At 37.5% G+C, this 21,934-nt stretch overlaps 2 protein-coding genes across 2 annotated transcripts in view; both read right to left on the reverse strand.

Annotated features, from left to right (window-relative positions):
- The window catches only part of LOC132132588 (superoxide dismutase [Cu-Zn]-like), an 85,757-nt gene extending 78,100 nt beyond the window's left edge, over positions 1-7,657 (reverse strand). The window contains exon 1 of the mRNA XM_059545021.1: positions 7,654-7,657. The gene's annotated coding sequence lies outside the window, so the exon portion shown is untranslated. The remainder of the gene's footprint in view (positions 1-7,653) is intronic.
- Positions 7,658-8,133: 476 nt separating this feature from the next.
- Positions 8,134-20,918, reverse strand: LOC132132723 (short transient receptor potential channel 4-like). The gene is made up of 11 exons (XM_059545219.1): positions 20,676-20,918; positions 17,844-18,247; positions 15,429-15,947; positions 13,309-13,684; positions 13,078-13,217; positions 12,370-12,698; positions 12,081-12,276; positions 10,248-10,442; positions 9,853-9,894; positions 9,517-9,606; positions 8,134-9,440 (listed from the first exon to the last, which is right to left on the reverse strand). Exons 2-11 carry the CDS (start codon positions 18,219-18,221, stop codon positions 8,925-8,927), a joined length of 2,781 nt encoding a protein of 926 aa, XP_059401202.1. The 5' UTR covers positions 18,222-18,247; positions 20,676-20,918; the 3' UTR covers positions 8,134-8,924.
- Between the last annotated feature and the right edge of the window lie 1,016 nt (positions 20,919-21,934).

Here is a 21,934-nt window from a genome sequence, read left to right on the forward strand (position 1 = left end):
TGTAGAGTGCTACCGGGGAATCAAAAGGATGATGTCTAATGGTACTGTAACGGTTCAATCACCAGCCAGGGAATTTTTTTATTTATTTTTTTAATCACCAGGCTGCTGTCCATACCTGGATTCTGAAGGTTTTAAGCTGGAACCCGTGGTTCAGGACTCAGGCAGGCCTTTGGGCAAGTCAAAGCCAGGTGGGAATGTTTTAAAAGTTCCCAAGAATCGCATCTGCATTTATCTCATACTGTCTGGCATGGAAAGGTGCGCTTGGGAAAAAGTGACCCGAGGATGGGAATAATAGTGGGAAGGGATTTGAATTAGTGTCAGAAAACACAGGTTTACAAACTGTGATCAGTAATTTATGTCAGTTTTAACCCTGTGTGTGCATCTACCCCTAGTGGTGGAGTACTAGCAGTACACAAATGACAAAAATGAAATGCAATTTGCTGCAGATCAGCATCCTTTAATATTAAAGAGAGTAAAGGGTTTTATCACAAGGATAGATCCTTAAGTCTCTTTACATCCTGATATCAATCAGTAATTAAATAAGTCCTAACAATATATATATGCAAAAAATATAAATGTAAAAGGCTCAGTACAAATGCAATGATAGGATGTCCTACTGTATCTGCCTGTCAACGTATGTATTTTGAATACTTAGCGAGAGTTAAGGGCGTGGCTACTGTAGCAGGCTAGGTGAGACTTAGGTAGGCGTTTATGACCTTCTGGGTGTTTTCAAACTGCTGGGTGTTTCTAAATCATGCAATCGAAATGATCCCCCTTACCTAAACCCACCCCTAAACCTACCATCACTATGACGTCAGCCAATCAGATATCATGGCCTAAAAACCCCCTAATCTGGTAACTCCCATTACTTTCCTGCAGAGACCTATACTTGGGCCAGGCTGAGCCAGAGGGTGTTCAGCCATTGTGACAACAGGCTAAACAAGATGGAGGAATCTGATGGAATGTTGGGTTTCAAATGAAAGACGAACATGCAGAGTTCGTGGGGAATACTTTCTCGACAGGTAAGCTAAACTTCAGTTTAAAAATGTTGCTAATTGCCTAGTGATGGGAGAAACTAACCTTTTCGAAGCTTCGAATCAACTGAACCAATTGCTTTGCAAAATGACTCACTGTTTCGAAGCCCTTGAAACATCACACGCCAATGACGCCTGCTGGTCAAAACTGTTCGCAACAAAACATGCAACAAAAAAAATGAAACAAAAGCTCAGGCCAAAACTGGAATAAAAACAGCTTTTACAAACCCTTTGCAAATGTTTTATTTAAAGTAGGCTATAATACATTAAATGCTATAAAATAATAAAATACCATTAAATAAGAAGTGTATGCATAATGTGTGTTTTTATATATATATATATATATACAGTACAGACCAAAAGTTTGGACACACCTTCTCATTCAAAGAGTTTTTTTTATTTTCATGACTCTGAACATTGTAGAGTCACACTGAAGGCATCAAGGGCTATTTGACCAAGAAGGAGAGTGATGGGGTGCTGCTCCAGATGACCTGGCCTCCACAGTCACCGGACCTGAACCCAATCGAGATGGTTTAGGGGTGAGCTAGACCGCAGACAGAAGGCAAAAGGACCAACAAGTGCTAAGCATCTCTCGGGGAACTCCTTCAAGACTGTTGGAAGACCATTTCAGGTGACTACCTCTTGAAGCTCATCAAGAGAATGCCAAGAGTGTGCAAAGCAGTAATCAAAGCAAAAGGTGGCTACTTTGAAGAACCTATAATATGACATATTTTCAGTTGTTTCACACTTTTTTGTTATGTATATAATTCCATATATAATTCCACATGTGTTAATTCATAGTTTTGATGCCTAAAGTGTGAATCTACAATTTTCATAGTCATGAAAATAAAGAAAACTCTTTGAATGAGAAGGTGTGTCCAAACTTTTGGTCTGTACTGTATATTTGCAGGGCTTGTCTAAACAGGGCAATTTATGAACTACTTCACATTATTTTAATTACAGAAATGTCTCTTTAAAAATTTCTACAAATTGATCAAACTGATCAGATCATATAAAAACCATAGAAGCTGGTTCAGTGGTTCAGCGCTGGGGGAAGATCTCAGTGAACTGACATGAAAGAGAGGTGTAACATGGGCTCTTTTGGGCTCCTTTTGAAGACCAGTCATGCTGCTGCATTCTGAATCATTTGTAGAGGTTTGATTGTGATGGAAGTCCAGCCAGAAGAGCATTGCAGTAATCCAGCCTAGAAATGACAAGAGCCTGGACAAGAAGTTTTGCAACATGCTCCGTTAGAAAGGGCATGATCTTTCTGATGTTGTGCAATGCAAACCTGAAAGATCGAGCAGGTTTGCACCTAGGTTACACCAAGATTTCTGACCGAAGTTGATAGGGTAATTGTAGAAGAACCTAGCTGGATGGATAAATCATACTGTAGAGTTGGAGTGTCAGGGAAGACAAGAAGCTCAGTCTTTACCAGGTTGAGATGTAGGCGATATTCTTTCATCCATGCCGAGATGTCCACCAGGCAGCCCGAGATCCATGCATCAACCGTTAGATCATCTGGTTGAAATGAAAGAGCTGTGTGTCATCAGCATAGCAGTGGTAGGAGAATCAATGTGCCTGTATGATGGGACCCAGTGATGTCGTGTATATGAAGAAGAGGATTTCAAACAGGGCCTAGCGGACCTGCACTGGAGACCCGCCAAACCCAGGTATGGCCCTGTACACCAATCAGTCTGCTTCAAGTCGAACACACAGCTGCTGCTGCCTCCTTATGACAACAGATTTACACTTCAAAGTAGGTAGTCTGTCATCGATGACAGTAGCTCATTGGAAAAGGATTAAAAATGCCCTTCATTTAGTTTGCACTAATAAATGCTGCTGCCTGTCAGCTGCAATCACCAATAAAACATTGTTGTTGTTTGTTTCTATATCATCATTAATATCGTTATCGCAAATATTCTTGAAATAATTACAAAAATAATTGTGAGGCTATATCGCACACCCCTAAGAGATATGTATTGATGATGTGTGTGAGTGCTGGTAAAAGTGTAGGAGGGATTGCTTGGAGTTGGTGTGAGAGGATTGGGTCTCGAAGGTGTGTTATAGTATGGCTGGAAAGGAGAAGTTTTGATACTGTTGCCTCAGTGAGGGGACAGAAGGAGAAGATGGGAGTTTTAGCAGTGGGTGTGGTTGGTTTGAAGTCCTGTTTGTGTGGGGCTGAGAAATGACTACTGATTATTCTGGATTTGTCTTTGAAGAATGTGGCAACATCATCAAATGTTGAAGTGGTGGGAGGTGGTGGAGGGGGACAGAGGAGATAATTGAATGTCTTGAAGATATTATGTGTGTCTGGGGCGCTGTTGAAGATTTGAAGATATGAAGATTTGGCAGTATGGATTTCAGCAGAGAAAGGTGAAAGCAAAGACTGATACATCCTCAGGTCTGATGGATCTTTTGATTTTGCAACATTTTCTCTCTACCTCCCTGAGTTTGGTCCAGAGGAGAGAGAACAAATATTGTCTAGACAAAAGGTTAGAGTAGAGCATAAAGTGTCAATTGCTGCATTCACGTCCAGAGATGAGAAATGGGTTGTTGAGGGAAAAGAGGAGGATACTATGGAGGAAGGATGGGAGGGGGAAAGGGAGCAAAGGATATGTCTAAAAGTAACTGGTATAGGGGGTGGAGGAACACAGGTAGCAAAATGTAGTTTAAGTGTAATGAAGAAATGGTCATTCAAAGAGATAGGAATTGCACTTGGATGCACGAAAGGCATTTCAAATATGACTGCCGAGTGACATGACTTATCTTAAAAGGACTTTGTTGTATCATATAGAAGGAACCTGGAATAAATGTAAAAGTTATAGAAAGATACACAAAATGACTTTGTCAGAACTTCATTTATTATTCTTTAATGTAATATACATTTTGCCTTTCTTGAAATACATTTCACTAGGTTGCTTACATTTTGTTCAAGTCCTGTGTTTTCCAAGGCACTTACGTCCTTTCATAACGGAAATGGAACATTGTATCCGATTTGGAACATACAATATAGATATCAATGTGCACACAAATGCTCATCATACAAAGTGCTTGTAAGTCTCTACTCACATTGATTTGAGTTTGTTAGCATAGTGCTAACACGGTTATACTGTCTATAACAACTATAGGAATACATGAAAAAAAAGTTTTGTTGAAAAATTATATTGTCTCTTTATATATAATATATACAATGCTTTTCAAAAGTTTGGGATCAGAAACATGTTTTATGCTTTTTTTAAGAAGTCATTATGCTCATCCAAAATAGAGAAAAAGTAATATTTTGAAATACCTGTACTATTATTATTATTATTTTACATATATACTTAGATATACTTAAATATAATTTACCTCTGTGATGCAAAGCTGAATTTTCATCAGTCATTACTCCACTTCTTAAGTGTCGCATGATCCTTCAGAAATCATTCTAACATGCTGATTTATTATCAATTTGGAAACAGTTGTGGTGTTAAATATTTTTTTTGGAACACTTATTTTGAATTTACATGGTAAATGGACTGCATTTATATAGATCTTTTAACAGACCACATGGCCATCCAAAGCGCTTTTACAAGTTGCCTCACATTCACCCATTCACACACCGACTGCGGTGTCAGCCATTCAAGGCACCATCCAGCTCGTCGGGAGCAGCTGGGGTTAGGTGTCTTGCTCAAGGACACCTCAACACTTGGTCAGGTGGAGCCAGGGATTGAAACACCAACCTTCCGGTTTGTAGACAACCTACATGAACCACTGAGCCACTGCCGCCACATCTCTCTCTTTCTCCCCGTTTTTTTTTTTTCTTTTTTTTTTTTGAAATATAGTATTGGTTTATTGACAGAACAATAAGAAATATTATAACATCGAATTGAATCTCACATCTTTCTCAAAATCATGTAAAGTTCCTTGCTGGATCACACAGTTTCACTGATGACCCACAATAAACCCTAAACCCAGGATAGATGGACTGAGTAGTGTGTGGATTATATAGATGACTTTAATTTTGTCAGAGATGCTGAAAAAGAACACAAATCCAGCACTGTAATCCACATACACTGCTAATCTACATAGAGTTTTGTCTTTTTGTTAATGTCCCAGAATGTGTATTTGCAAGGGCAGCAGTACAGACAGTTGGAGTGTTTCATTCACTGTGTTTGAATCCATTGAGAGCTTGTGTGAATCTATGGGAGATATATGATATTACAGGTTTTTCGATTGCTAAACAACAGTGAGCACAACTGGAGTCACATGTGCAAAACTCTAACTACAGTCTGCACAGCAGCAGTTCATGTGGACCAAACTCTAGTTTGTTTTTCATTGCTTGAACACAGTTTTCAAAACTCTACACACTTATCCAATGACTTTAACCACAACCTGCACTACACTGTGGATTTACAGCACTTTGTTCAAATGCTAACACACTGCTGTCAAAACTGTGAACTACAGTATTAGTTTCTACCATTTTTTCTCATTACTGTAATTCTGTAAATTACTACAGACTATTGAAGCAAAACTGCTAATTTTCATTTACCTTAAAGAATTGTTATGTTCTAAAAATGTAAATAAATCATGTGAAAGAATGTCCCTCTTTTCTTTGAAGAAAATATTACTTCATATGAAGTCCAATTGAAATTGGTCAAACTGTAAAGATGAAAAGTGAGTATTTTCTGTATTGGTGTTTGATGCTAGTGTTTTTCCTCTCAGTGTGTTCTGAGTGACAGTGTGTGTTATCTCAGTGAGGGTTGTGTGTAGTGTTTGGCTGCACTGAGCCTGTTTTGAGCCGTGTGTTAAGAGTTGTGTTGCTTGGAATGAGTTTTGCAGGTGATGTGAACTGTTTAGCTCAGGTGACTGTTGGTAGTGCAGACTGTAGTTTTGCACATGTAGCTCAAGTAGCTCACTGTCATTTAGCAATCAAAAAAAACTGTAAACAATATTTAAAGCCACCATGAAATCAAAATTGACAGTATATATATATTTATTTATTTATTTATTTTTATTGATACTGCAGTATTTCTTTATTGCACATTATTATTATTTTAATTCATGTGCCCTCTGAATTTTAAGATTTTTTTTTTTTTTAAATCTTTCAAAATAACGTCCCCTCTCTCTAACAACATCTTTTCTCATTTCTGAGGGCGGGACAACCTGTCACTCACATGAGATCACAGTAATAGCAAACCACAATGATCCAACCAATCAATTCTACATTTTTTCTTGTTCAAGAAGCCTTTTTTTTCTATAAAAACAGTAGAAGTCAGTGGAAAGTCATGTCATGTCTCTGCATACGTTTGAGGGTGTGTGTGAAGTGACATACATTGTAGGATCTCATTTCTGTTGACAGAAAATCTCCAAAAGCTCATTGTGTATTGGACAGATCATGTCCTGGAGTTGCTCAGTAGCATGAATCAAACAGTGTCTCTCACAGTCAAAGGTATTTTCATGTTGCACTCTCAAGTGGATTTGACAGAAGAGTTCAGACACACCAGACAAGATTTGATGGCTTTATATTTTCTGCTCGTACAGACATCACATGCCACATCTCCAGGTCCAGCTTCAGTGTGAGAAACTCAAGCAGGCTGGGGAGCAGTCTGGAGTCCTGTCCAACTTAGTTTCTCCACCATTTCAGTAACCATCACATTTCTCCCTAATACAGGTCTTCTAATGGGGGTCTGTGTGCACTGAGGACAACTGTATTCTTTCCCATGAGCATTTTTCATTTTTACTTTCAAAGTCCAAAGTACAGTAATAGTCCACTAGGGTCAATAAACAGTTGTGTATCTGTTAACTTTTTATTTTCCAACATTTGTGAGAAATGCTCTTACAATAATACATTTTAACAGTGTAAAGGAACAAACGACTGACTGGTTAATCCAAGTTCCATACAGAGTCATTTAGATGATGTTTTAGAAGGTATTAATTTCAGTCATGTTTAGTATATTCCTTAGCAATATACAATGTGCAACACCCACACAAACAAACAAACAGAATAGACACAATGACTTTGATAAGTTGTAGCGCAACTTTTATAATTGAGATTCTTTGGGCTATTGCCAAATTTGGGTCCAAAAATATCGAGACGCCAGTGAAAAGAGTTCCAAAAGACAACAAAGCAGAATCAGATGTTGCATGTCCCTGAGGAACACACAGTGGTGTTTGTTTCTTAAATGAATCCATCATGTTTTTGAATGAATCATTTGAGTGAATGATTCAGTGACACACTGAGTCACTTATTGCCACCTGCTGTTTTATGAACATGAACAAACCTGCAGAAACTGTCACAAAATCCTCACCACTAATGCAGAGACTGACAGCCCACCTGCCTGGAATGTGCAAACAAAATTTCTCAGTATTTTGCTATCCCTCATCAGTGATGTAACTGTTGAAAATCCCTGTGAGGTCAGCGGTTCTGGATTTTAGCATGCACAAAGAACATTGTGTCAGTTTCGTGCTCCTTTCTGCAGTGCAAATGACTCGCTGCTCTTTTAAACTTCATTCAAGTACACTCTAGGGTGCCAATTCAAATCAATTATAGATAGGCCTTTGTATCCTGGTGAAGGATGGAGAATGTGAATCAAATTAGATGATGAAATCTGCAAACAGTGTTAATGTTCCCAGCCCATCAAACTGTGCAGTAACTGTGCATCTGTAAAATCATTACAGAGCCTCCATTTACATCACTACAGTTGACAAACTGCTTGTTAAAATATGGCATACCATGGGTCAATATAAAATGAATCACAACAGAACTTATATTAAATGTTTTTATTATAATTTTTTTAAGCTCTCGATGTGTTGTTTAAATGCAATGCGAGATTTTTTTCCCTGCAAGGGTTATGAAAATAGTTCATTGTAAACAGAAACTGCATTATGCAATTCATGGTCTTTTTAATAAAGACCAATCTATCCCACCAATCAGTTCATCCTACAAATGTATCGTGTTAGTTTGTGCTCACCATTTCATAGTTTCACACTATAAAATTTCCAAAATTCTAAATGCTTACACTCATAATGTTAGTCATACATATTTGTAATGGTCAAATTATGTATTAAATCTCTCTGATTTCTAAAATAAATTTAGATAAAAACCAAGATCACGACAATAGTACAGTATATATTTATTTATATTTGTGCATTAAGTCATGATTTGTCATACGAGGCAATAGTCTGTTATGGAAACAACGAGGATTGATGGAATAAGACATTTAGGAGCATAAAGGATCGACCATGTACTGAAGTTGTGCAAACTGTATAATACTATGTTCTCCATGTTCTTTATTATGAATACAAATGAGAGGAGGATGAAGCAGACATGATTCCACAGTGTGTACCATATTGACTTTATGATATGTATGGTTTACTTTGGACTTCAACCAGTTTCTTCTCTTAAACAACTCATGTTCAATGTCTCGTGCTCAATGCAAAACATGACTAAAAAGTTTTAAAAGTTGTCAGTATTTGCATAGTAGCTTTTATTAAAGATATTAGGTAGCATGACATTAATGACATCTCTTATGCTGGAACCAAAGATAGCATAAAATGCTAAATCTAACAAGAGTAAGGCAGAATGAAATGTCTAGAGCTTGGGGGTCGGCTATTGCTCCTTCATATATGAAGCAGAAAGAGGAGAGCAGAGCAGCGATACACTACAGGAGCATTTACACACTTGACAGTGTAAATCACTGTAAATGACAACGTTGGACTGCATATTCTCCTAAAAGTGGCATTCATCCCTGAGACTCTAGAACAACACTTGATGTTCGGATCATACAGACACAGTGCCCTGCACTGGATCATCACCACCGCTGCTTCTGGGATAGAGTTCAGGAGAACAGCATCTTTCTCTTTTCTCTTTTTTTTTGCAGCATTCAGAATATGATTGTCACAATGCAGTTATAATCTGCTTCCATCATATTCTCTTTCCTCATTCATTTCTTCAGCACACATATAACGCATATATAACATTTCATCATCCTCTTGCGATGTTTTATTCACTCTGTCCTTCTCTGATTCCTTGTTTTGGTTCCCATTTTCTCCCTGTTTGCCATCATCCTGTTCTTCATTCTCAGATTCACCAGCTTCTTCTGACACAGAGTAAATCTCTCCTGGGTTGTTTGGCCCTTTGCAGTTCATTTGATTGCTATTTTTTGAGATGAAACCATCCACAAGGCCTCGTAAGCCGCCAGGCTTCCAGGCGTTGGATTTGAGTCCACCCTCCTGGATCACAGAGGTGGCGACATTCTGCAGTCTCAGTTTGCCTTTTAGTTGACTTCCAGCTGAAGTAGAACTGCACTTCAGAGGGTTATCAGGATACACTAGGTTCCCCTTTGAGTTTGACATGCCAATCTTTGTTCCCTTCATCATTCCCATCACCTCGTAACGGAAGCTTGAGATGTCCTGTTTAAGTTCCTATGGTAATAATAATCACACATTGATCAGTAAACTATTGTGATAATGACTGGTTGACAGTAAATTGTCACTTCACCTTAAAGTTCTCCTCAGTTAATCCCTCTTCTTTTTTGCCATCCCTGATCATTGCTGCCACATACCGCTTAACCAGGTTTCTAAGTACCTCCTAAAAAATAAAATTCATTTGATTATCAACTGGGAAAAGATTAGACCAAACAAGCAGCCCACAGAGTCTTTCAGAAGAGTCAAAGTGTATTTGAAGAGGAGATTAATGTCTAAATTCAGAAGGACTTGAGTTGATTTACACTGTATTAAATAAGAGATTGCGGTGACCTTTCATCTGCTGATCTGATGTAAAGTGCACTTTGTAGACAGATTTAATCATCATTAACTTTGCGAGAGACACCATTACCTGGTACTGGCGGTTTGTGCGAACATTTTCAGCAGCTCGCATCTGAGGAATAATAAAAAGAGAATAGCTCAATTATATAGTTTTTTCTTGACACCTACTTTGTTATATTACAAGGTAATGAAAACCTCAGCAACTCCAATCGATTTGTTCACTAAATTTTAAGCTTATTCATCATACAGAGCAATCGTATGACTTCATAAGACTTATAGTACATAGACAATGGACAATTTTTTTGGTGATGTTTGCTTCTTTCTAAATACTGAAAATATAATTTACCATCTGTCTGGAAAAGAGCAGCGTGAACATTCCAATAAAAATATCTTTTTTTTTGTTGTTGAAGAAAAAACACTTTAATATTTATTATAATTAGAAGAGGAGAGCAAATGGCTTATTACCCCGAGTGATCCAAATGTTTCAGCTCTTTTTCTGTGTTTAATATTGAAGAAGTGGCTCTTGATCCATCTGATGAGGTACCACGCTGATTTTGGACTTGGAATGATGTTAAAGGGAGGAGGCAGTGTGCCACCCTCCTCAAAGTAGCTCATCCAAAGTTTTGTTCTGGCAAACTTCCACTCAATATCAGCATGGTCCTGTGAAACAACCAAAGACAAGAGCTGATTATGCCAATTAAACAGTAAATTGAAAAAATAGTTGTACATTCAAAATTAATGTCACACTAAAGATGATGAACTTAAATGAACTAATGTGGCAAAAAAGTGATATAAGATAAGCTTAAATTATACAAATACACAACTTCTGACATTGAAAAAAAAAGTTAAAGGGTTAGTTCACCCAAAAATGAAATTTATGTCATTTATAACTATCATGTCGTTCCAAACCCGTAAGACCTCCGTTCATCTTCGGAACACAGTTTAAGATATTTTAGATTTAGTCCAAGAGCTTTCTGTCCCTCCATTGAAAGTGTCCAGAAAGGTAAGAAAAACATCATCTAAGTAGTCCATGTGACATCAGAGGGTCAGTTAAAATTTGTTGAAGCATCAAAGATACATTTTGGTCTTTGACTTTATTCAGCATTGTCTTCTCTTCCGGGTCTGTTGTGAGCGCGTTCACAACACTGCAGTGTAGTGATATCCGGTTCGCGAACAAATCATTCGATTTTACCGGTTCTTCTTGAACCAGTTCACCAAATCGAACTGAATCGTTTGAAACTGTTCGCATCTCCAATAAGCATTAATCCACAAATGACTTAAGCTGCTAACTTTTTTAATGTGGCTGACACTTCCTCTGAGTTCAAACAAACCAATATCCCGGAGTAATTCATGTACTCAAACTGTACACTTACTGAACTGCTGTGAAGAGAGAACTGAAGAAGAACACCGAGCCGAGCCAGATAACGAACAAAAGACTGACTCGTTTTTGAGTCTAGAACCGGTTGCATCGGGTTTTCGGATCACCAGTAGTGATGGGAAGTTTGGTTCTTTTCCGCGAACCGGTTCTTTTGGACAGTTCGATTCATAAACCGGTTGAAAAAAAAAGGTTCACCGGTTCTTTTGTGCTCGACGTAATGACGTCATTGGCGATGATTGCCCTTCATTCAAGTCTCCGGTTTACCTGCGCTCATAACATTAGCACAGAATCAGTTCAGAATCAATCACCAAAAGAACCAGTTTGGTTCAGATGCTCTGTGTGTCAGTCTGCTTCACGCTGAATCACACATGCGCAGTATCATCAGCTCCTCGGTTCACGAATCGGACGCGTCTGACAGAAACGGTTCTCGGTTCAGTGTACTGGTGATCCGAAAACCGATGCAACCAGTTCTTGACACGAGAACGAGTCAATCTTTCATTCGTTATCTGGCTCGGCTCGGTGTTCATCTTCAGTTCTCTCTTCACAGAGAGAAGATTTTAATTCTTAAGATTTAAACTCAGAGGGAGTGTCAGCCACGTAAAAAAAAGTTAACTACTTAATTGATTTGTGGATTAATGCTTACTGGAGACGTGACCCGTTTCAACCGAATCAATTCGATTTGGTGAACTGGTTCAAGTATACCGTATACCGACAGTATACCGTACATACATCTTCAATGGAGGATCAGAAAGCTCTCGAACTAAATCTAAAATAACTGTGTTCCGAAGATGAACGGAGGTCTTACGGGTTTGGAACGACATGAGGGTGAGTCATTAATGACATAATTTTAATATTTGGGTGAACTATCCCTTTAATGTACCCAAAAGATAAAAAAAAAACTAATAATTTAAAGCACTTACAGCAATATGTTGATAGGAATTATTCATCATAGCAATGAGCATATTAAGAAGCACCACCAGAGAGATTATGCTGTAGGTCCCAAACATTGTGGCTCCAACAAATTCTGTGAATTCGTGTTGGGCCTCAACATTGGTCACGTGCAGGGCAACAAGACCAAATATGGACCAGAACAATGACTGCAATGTCTCAAACATGCTGAAAAAAAAAAAACAATCAAAAATATAATATCACTATTTTACTGCAAAACAAGCAAAATTGAGATTAAACCTATCAATCTAAGATGCTCACGTGGTGAATGCATTGTTCTGCTCTGAGCAACGGATACCCTTGCATGTGACGTTGTTAATAATTCTGCCATCAGTTTCATAATAGAAATACAGTTGATTGAGGCCATTTGCAAATGCGAGTAGCACCAGGCAGTAAATGAAGAGGAATTTGAGGATGTCCAGCAGCATTCGTCCGAGGGAGATCTGAAGAGGGCCCAGGTGGGAGTTGGCTGTGAAGAGTGAAATCAGTCGTAGGGAGCTAAATATATTAGCAATGGCAAACAAGGCCTCGCCCACCAAGGCAGGGTGCCACATCACCCATGCCTCCCGCTGCCCGTAGTTGTCAGAGAACTGCAGAAAGACAAGTGTTGAGAATTGCAGTATGAAATCGTTTCAAACCTCCGGTCAATCTCTTTCCAATTAAGAGTAGACTAACATCTTGCCCTGACCATTCAAAACCCAATATATTTTCTAGTGACAGATAATTTGTCTGTCCTCAATGAAAGTTCAAATGCTTTGAATGCAAATCACAGCCAATCAAAAATGTCTGTGTGTAACGTAGACAAGACAATTTGAATAAAAATCTTTGGAAAAAAAGTTTGGATAAAACTACTAATTCAAATATAAAATATCAGTGAACAGTTTGTGAAGCATTGTAAAAATTAAGCCAAATTTGGTTTGTTTTATAAAAAGGTTAAAAGAGAACATTTTTACTTAATTTTCAACTTACCTTAAAGTAAGTGACGAACTTCAATGAGATGGTGGCCAGATACAGAGAATTCATCACAAAGTCCATGAGGTTCCACCAATCATGAATATAATCCTGAAATCCTCCGTCCCACATTTGTTTGATCTCAGCCCATACAAATCCTGTAAAGAAAAGAAATGCAAGAAAATTAATCTTCACCTGATCAAAATCTGATTGATCGCATCAGATTTTTCAGCCCTAAACACATATTACCTAAAACCCAGGGTAGGATCATCCATTCCACAGTGGTGGGCTCTGGACCCTGTTTGGGAAGCACCGGACCCCATTTAGTGAGCTCCGTGAGCTCTTGATTGTCCATTCGGTCCACGTGTTGGGAGGCCAACAGCAGGAGAAAGAGGAAGGTCAGATAAGAAGCAGTGTGGCATATAAACTTGATGAAGGGTTTCCGGATGAAGAGGCCATAGTGGCTCTTGGGAGCGATCAGGTAGAGCAGCGAAAAGAAAGGAAAGAGGAATCCGATGAACATACAGGTGATGAACTTGCTGGCCCAGTGGCGGCGCCTCCAGCCTGAGAACTCATCGTACCAGCGAGATGCAAGCAGCTGCTGACAGTTTGGCTGCGCTACAAACTAACCACAGAATAATGAAAAGAGATTAAACTGACATCGGATGAACTAAAAGAGTCTCTTATAGGTGTAAATTCACAATTAACTGTAAATAAATTGAGACATACAGTACATGAAATGTATAGAATGAGTTACTGAGATTTTGCTTAACTTTAATTTGATCATCTGCTTGCATTTTCTCACTGGAATGTGCAGCAAAGCAAAATCATTTTCTGCCTTCTATCATGCATGGAAACTTTCGTCAGTTGCACAAAACACAAATAATGCAGCCATGTCTTAATGAGAAGCAAGTGCCATTTGAAACAGAGCAAACAAAAAAGGCACAGAAAGGCTTACAATAACACTGTTCTTTTCTCTCAGGCTGCTCTATCTGGTTCTCATCATATCTGGTTTTAATCCCTATGGATGTTTTATGAAAGCTTTTCTGCACCTTTTGTAAAACCATCTGGGCTGCACATGGAACGCAACAAGCTAAACACTGACTTGTGTGAGTTAAACATGGATACATATGAATGTCATTTTGATGGCAGTAGTAGCAAAATCAGCAGAATATGTTTTTTTTTTTTTTGGTAAATGATTAGTTAAAACACATATCAGATTTAATACATAATTTTAATACTAAAAATATTTTTGTATAAAATAAAATGTTACAAATATAAAGATGTATTTTATTATTTAATTATTTACAAAAGCTTTATATTTATTTATGCACTCTCAAAAAAAATCCAAAAGCTGTCACTAGGGTGGTACATTTTAGGTAATATGTGCACTTTATGTATACTTAAATGTACCTTTAAAGTATTGAAAAGGTACCATCCAAATGACAGGTTTTGTACCTTTTTTCAGAGAGTGTGTAAAATATTTTTTATTACTATATTTATATTTTCATAAATAAAAATTATTTACTTTCTTTTAACTATATATATATATATATATATATATATATATATATATATATATATATATATATATATATTATAATAATAAATTAAAAATCAGAAACTGTTAATATCTTGATCATCATTTGAATTTACTTTTAGGTTTAACTTCCCTTTTTTGGTTCTCTAATTCATGAAAGACCAATAATGTAATTGAATATTTCGGCCATTCAGCCAAATAATTTGCGGTCATCTGACTGTGATGTGGAAGATCTTCCAGAGGAATTTCAATGACGCTGCTATATCCTGGTGTGCTTCTGTTAAATGACACAGATGCCACAGGTGAATAAAGACAACATCTTCCCCAGCTTACGGTAAGCATCACTTCTTTCTCCATTTTAAGTTATGTTTAAGCAAGCGCACACATACAGTACCAAACATATGCATGCCAAAATAAAAGCCTGCAAGTTGACATATATCACATAGAAGCCTTAAGTGCATAAGACTTTTTTTCTACCTTTCTAACAAAAAGAGCTTGTAGTGTTTAATCTGGACAGAAGGGGGCGATATAGCTCCATATACTGCTTCAGCCACTCTGCAGTATCCCCCTAGAGCAGTGGTTCCTAATTACGTTCCTGGACGCACATACCGCTCATTTTGCATGCCTCATTTCAAGCACAGTCCCTGACTACTGAAACAAACAACTATAAACACCTGTGTTTGTAATAATGAAATTTTATAATATGCTTGAATGCTGTTCCTATCTGGAGTTATTATTTTGCACTACTGGTAATGATCTTGAAGTCATTGTGGACTGCTTTCAAAGTTCTTGTTGTCCAATCTTGACATCTGAAAAGCACAAAACTCACCTCTTTCTGGTGGTACTTGATAGCCAGTCTCAGCCTGGCGAGATCATTATTCTCTTCATCCTCTAGGAGATTCATATTGTCCTTGTAGTTCAGAATCAACTCGAGCTCTCTTGAGCTGCGTGTTTGGTCGAGCAGATCTTTGGCGAACTGCTTGCATTGCTGGGAAAGCTCTTCATACTCTGACTTGAATTCATTCTCCACCTTGCTGAGCTCCTGGAGCTCCCAGCTGAGCTGAAAGGCCGTCAGGAAGGGGTCTTCACTGGAGAGGGCGATGAGCGAGGGGCTGGCCAGGGCCCGGTAGATGTTAAGACGGAATCTGGAATGTCGCAGGCTGTCCACGTCTGAGCTGGACACACATTCCATGCAGTTGCAGCGCACCTGGTGGGGCTGAGGCATGGAAACACCCTTCTGAACCAACATCTTGATGATCTCATAGTTGTTGGTGTGAGCGGCCAAGATGATGGGCGTTATGTCAGGAGTAAAATCAGAGAACTGTTTATCCAGCAGGATAGGAGGTACCTAGAAAAGAGAGAAATCAGGGTTGATGAAAAAAATACAAAAAAGATACACCTGCTTGAAAATCTAAAATCAGAATTTTTAATCTCGTTCTCTGATAAATGTAACTAAATATAGTTAGGATAGGTGTAGGTCATTTGGTTCTAAGACATTTTTGTTATGCTGGTTAAAAGTCTCTTCACATGTTAATAACAATCACTAAGTTTAATGGTCTCCATGTATTTATATCATCTGTGGAAGGTGTAGGACCATGAAATGTTCGTCCAATCATATCCCTCGGTCTGAGCTGTCTGTCAACGTATGTACTTGCATTCCTCCACGTACCTTTGTTTGTGCAGACACGATACATCATCAGCGCATTCCATTATGCAGGGAGGGTGGGATCTTATGCTTTCAAAGCTAGCTTCCTATTGCTAGCCTCACAAAAATCACCTACCCTACCTTTAAAACTAGACCAAAAAAAAAAAAAAAGACTGGATAACTTCACATGGAAAATGGTTTATTTTATAATCATTAATGGTTGATTTCTCAGGAAACAATACATTTCCCAGTATTACCTTATTTTAATGATTTAAAGATAAGAATACTGAGTAAGAAACAGATTTTTTGTTAAAGAAGCCATGAGTTATTACTGTGACATCAGCACTCCAGCTTCATGGTATCTGTCTCTACAATAAATTAAAAGTCATGCAAGGCAGCTCAACTCAGTCATTGGCCATCTTGGTTACCCCTCTAGACAGTTATTTTGTGTGCCATGTAATAAATAAAGTCTGTACTGAAACTTTTGCTCAGTTCAATGTTTCTTTGCTGAAAGTATTAATTTCTTTCAAAAAGAAAAATAACTGACCCCAAATTTTGGAACGGTTGTATAGTTGTATGTCTATTATAACATAAGAAATTAATACCATTTGTATTCCTCTATCATTTTTTTATGATTTTGGTACATAGTTAAATATACAAGGGAAAACTGGGGAAAATTAATTATTTTGCATAGTGTGCATTGTATATGATATTACATACACATTGTGCCATAATTTTTTTTTTTTTTTTTTAAAGTTCCATTGAAACGTAAGCGGTTTAGACCAAATACAATTTTCAACAATTTAGTCATATAAAACCACATATAAATGTGATCTGGATCAGGTTAGTTAAAATATCATTTATTTTTGTTTTGCTGTTCAGACTACAAGAAAGCATGCATTTGAGTGGTTTTCTGTGGTATACAAAAATAAATTAGATTTCTTTTCTGCCTGTCTGAACAAAGCCTTTAAGCTGCTCAATGCATGATTCAATTATTCTGTGCTATCCCATAAACAACAACAACAAACTAAATATTAATTTCATATGCTCAACCAGATTTTTAAAACAAATTCACCTTATTTTTCTGTGAGACACTGAGGCATGATATCAGTTTGCTACACTGTGTGGCACTGAAGTCATTAGCACTTTATCTGTAGCAGGGGTCACAGCCCTTCAAACAAAGTGGAAAATTACTTAATCTTCAGCTGGAAGAAAGTGAAAAGGATAATGCAAGCCATCTTCACAGAAAAGCAAGAAATTACTATTAAGAGAAGCACTACTTTCAAAACTTTTAATTAAACAGATAGGTCTACAGGGAAAAAATTTCCCTTTCAGAAAGGATTAGTGCATTCTCAGGTTCCAGCTATCACTGCGACATGAACAGGAAAATCACTTGAAACAGTTTAAAACAGTTTGGATGTAATCTGCACATTTACAGTCGCTTCACAAAAGAAGGGATTACCAAGGCAACTGGGAATTCCTGCATGTGTAAGTAGAATTGAAAAGAGGACCCAAGAGATGCTACAGTAGGTGAGACATCAAATTGTTTCGGTTAAACAGGAAACTCTGAAGTAAATTTGTCAGTGATTGTCATCTTACCTGCATTCCCCCGCTGGGCTTTTTATGGTTCAAAAGCAGCTCCACAGCCCCCACCACTTCCTTTCGTATGGCGTGTAAAAGTGCATCCCCCACATACACATTAAAGCTGAGCAGCAGCTCAGTGATTTCCAGATTCTCATTCTCAATGGCAATCAACAGAGCCGTCCGTCCCAGAGGGTCGATGCAGTTGATGTTGATTTTAAAGTAGATTTCGGCTTCTATCAGTGCTTGTTTGACGCTGGCATAGTCACCTTTCTCCACAGCACACAGGTAGGCCTTTTCCAGCGGTGACAGCTCTGACTCGGCTCGAACTATCCGCAGAGGGATCCGGTCCCTGTACGAGAAGTTTCCCGTTCTGCGAAAGTAGAGCTGTGACATTGCTGCTATTCCTTCATGAGAGACAACTGGGAATGAAGAGATGGAAAAAGAGAGACCCATACAGAAAATGAAAGGAGGGTAGGAATCATGCATTATAAAGGAAATGGTTCTAAGCATTGTAAACCATCATCTCCATACCCAACATCCCATTAGCATGACACTCAGCCCTCATTTGCTTGGTTTTCTATTGACTTCGAGGTTATAGGGAGGTTATTCGATTTGGGTGTTTTGTTGAAGGCCACAATGAAAACCTCAGATACTGGTACAAGATCTTAATGGAGTTAAGAGGACACTTGATATAGATTAAGCCATAAATGTATACCATGGACTAGGATTTTTCTTGTTTGTTTAAGGGAAAAATATCTCAGCATTTTCAAAAGTCAATCAATAAAATGTCTGCAGTGAATTCAACCTTCTGGCATCATCTGAGCTGTTTGTAAGGCATCTCATATACAAAAGTTTGGATCAGTTTTGCTTTCCCTCACCACACAAATGAACTCTGAAAATGTCCTCTTGTATACTGTCATTTTAATCAATGTAGAGTGCTGCAAGGATGTCATATTTTTTCCTTTAAATGAGTTAATTTGGCATTTTCAGTTCCATCGAAAAATGTATATACAATACAACCATCCACAATTCAGTCATCCTGTAGCTAATGCTGATGTTTTATGGACAGTGCTTTCTGGTTTGTGCATTAAAGGAACTTGCTGTTAAAACATTTCGTTCTTCAACAGACAGTTATATTTCAAAACCTCATGGTGTTTTACAGGTCCAAATATATATCAAGTTAAAGAAACACTTACACTTGTGAATGACACTGACAAATATTGTCCAGTGATAAAACATGAGGGCCATTCACAGCCTTCTCAGTGTTCTCATACAAACTTGTACACTTATGAGGACCTTCCATATAGACTTCTATTGTTAAACTCATTGTAGGTCAAATTAAACAAATTTGTAAAGCTTAAGCTTAATGTTTATATATATATATATATATATATATATATATATATATATATACTGTATATGTATATATATATATATATATATATATATATATATATATATATATATATATATATATATTTTTTTTTTTTTTTTTTTTTTTTTTTTTATCAAGCTACCTTGATAAATCCTGTAAACCACCTTGGAACTAAATTATTTAGAAACCCTTGTGCTAAATTAGTCAAAGCTTTTGAATATGTAATATTTATTACTAAAATGAATATAGATTTGAGTTCTTTTGTCGCCTATGTTGCATTTTGTTAGTCACCATAATTGTATGATTAGTATTTCCTCTAGTGAACTTGGACCTTTTGCTGAAGTTACTTCCTAATAAAACTGTTTATATTCTATGTGCACTAATTTTATTATTTTATTTTATTTATTTTTTATTTTTTGGACTGTGTGAGGTGGAGGTGGACTCAGTTAAGTATTCAATAACTGACCTAGAGGCCACTCATAATACCCCTATTCGCTATACTTTTATCATATTTCATAAATATTTTTTAAAAGCATCAGATATGAGTTCAGTGAATTGGTTCAGTTTACACTTTCAGAAGACTACCTTAGATCAACTTGATGATACAAGAGAAAGAAATACAATGTACTTCAACAAAAAAAGTGTTACTACTGCATCTCGTAGATTTGAATTCTGTCATTATTTGCACTATTAATGAACCTTTTACCTAGTGAAGTGGTTTTACTATAATGCACGAGGGCATTTTCATGATGTGCGCAGAAGTGGTTGATGAACACAGAGAGATGCGCAGTGCGCTCTTCTGTCTCCACTCTTGACTATAATCATGACTATAAATACAGTGAGCTGGCTGCCTCAGCAGCATTTCCGGCCACAGATTTTGTCGCACTTCGAGTAAGCAAAATGTAAAAATAAATAAATAAATAAATCTCTACGCGCACCCATGATGCACGCGCATATAATGCCCGGTACCATAAAGGAAGGCAACGCACATTAGTGTTAAAAACAGTCTACATTTCAAGAGGTGCTGTAGTTTAAAGCAAATTACTTGGGGTTCCGTGTGTTGTTGGTTTTCAGAAACCACAGTAATTAATAATCTGTCTGGAAAAGAACGTTTATAAAATGGAACTCGTTGTCACTTTAAAGGAATCGTAACGTTACACTCAGAATGCAAATTCTGTTCTCATTTACTCACCCTCGTGTTGTTTTTAACCTCTATGACTTACTTTTTCAGTGTTACACAAAAGTAGATGTAATAACAGCTCCAGTGTCCAATCACTTTCATTGTATGGGGAAAAAATAGATGCAATAAAGTAGCTAAATGGTGACTGAGGATGAGATTTTGCTGCGCATCCCCTTTTGGTGTTTACAGGGCAGAAAGTCACAGATTTAGAATAACCTGTGGGTGAGCAAAGAACAGAATTTGCGTTTCTCGGTGAACTGCCGTTTTATGAAATAACGGAATCTCATCTCACCTGTTGGTTTTGGATGTTACACTGACTCGTGATTTGGTCTAACTAGCGTACAACAGGTGTCCAGTGCGAAGAAAATTCGTTACACTCCAACCGCCTCCACTGAGAGAAAAGCGCGAAAATGCGCAACGATAGAAATAGAAGGCGGGAAAATAAATATCCATTTGTACGCGCAGCGAGGCTCGGTGATCCTCTCATTTCGCATTCAAGATGGAGCTAATCTGCAGAGTTTCCCAAAGCCAAACATGTTTGGCCAAACATGTTATCATCTTGTATATTCTGTTTCCCATGTTGGTTTCATCGCACTCTGGTGTGACGCGTTCTCATCTTTCGTCAAGTGTTATTTTGATCACTGAAGAGACTTGGAGCGCAAAGGCTACCAGACGTCCTGGCTGTTTGCATACTGCATAGTCTCTCTCTCTCTCTCTCTCTCTCTCTCTCTCTCTCTCTCTCTGCCCGGTTCACCACTCGACGTCTAGTGTCACACACAGTCTTTAAAAGATGCGTTTTTTGTTTTTGTTTTAAATGCTAATTGAAAAGTTGTGCACTTAATGAATTGAATAGCAGTTTTGAAAAATATTATTTAACTAGAAAAAGCTAGACATATTGCACAAAATAGTCAATATCTAGAGAAATCTATATTTTATTCTACAGAAAGCTGGCTCCTAATAATAATAAATGTTTACTTTATATAGTGCCTTCAGTCAGTGTTCAAGACAATTTATAATGAAGTAAATTGTTTGAAATCCTACCAGTGAATTTAGGTTTGACAACATTATAATATACAGCATGACAAATGGACATGATTTTGATTCTTTGATGCATCCAAGCCAACTGGTGTCAGTATAAAGTCCAATAACTATTGGGAGAAATAAGCCTGCATGAAACGGTTCAGATCGTTAATCATTTCTCTCATTTTGCTGAATTACAAATCCTAATAATAAAATTATTTATCTCAGGCTCAAAACTAATCATGATTTATCTCAGGCAAGGTCATGTCATTTTACACTGAGATGAAAATGTTTCAGAGTAAATCGAGACACTGTCTCTGAATTTGTTTTGGCTCAACAGCAACACGAAACCTGCAGATTTCTCATCAGGAATTTATCATTTTGCCAAGCTGTCTGTTAGAACAGATGAATGTTTTGGACAGTCTAGTCTGTAAACCGGTGAGCACCTGTGCAATTAATTCACATGTACACTTCACCATCAAAACAGTACAAATTAAATGTGTCCAGATACTGAGATGATTTTTGTCTCTC

This window comes from Carassius carassius, chromosome 49, assembly GCF_963082965.1.
Source record: "Carassius carassius chromosome 49, fCarCar2.1, whole genome shotgun sequence".
Classification (NCBI taxonomy): Eukaryota; Metazoa; Chordata; class Actinopteri; order Cypriniformes; family Cyprinidae; genus Carassius; species Carassius carassius.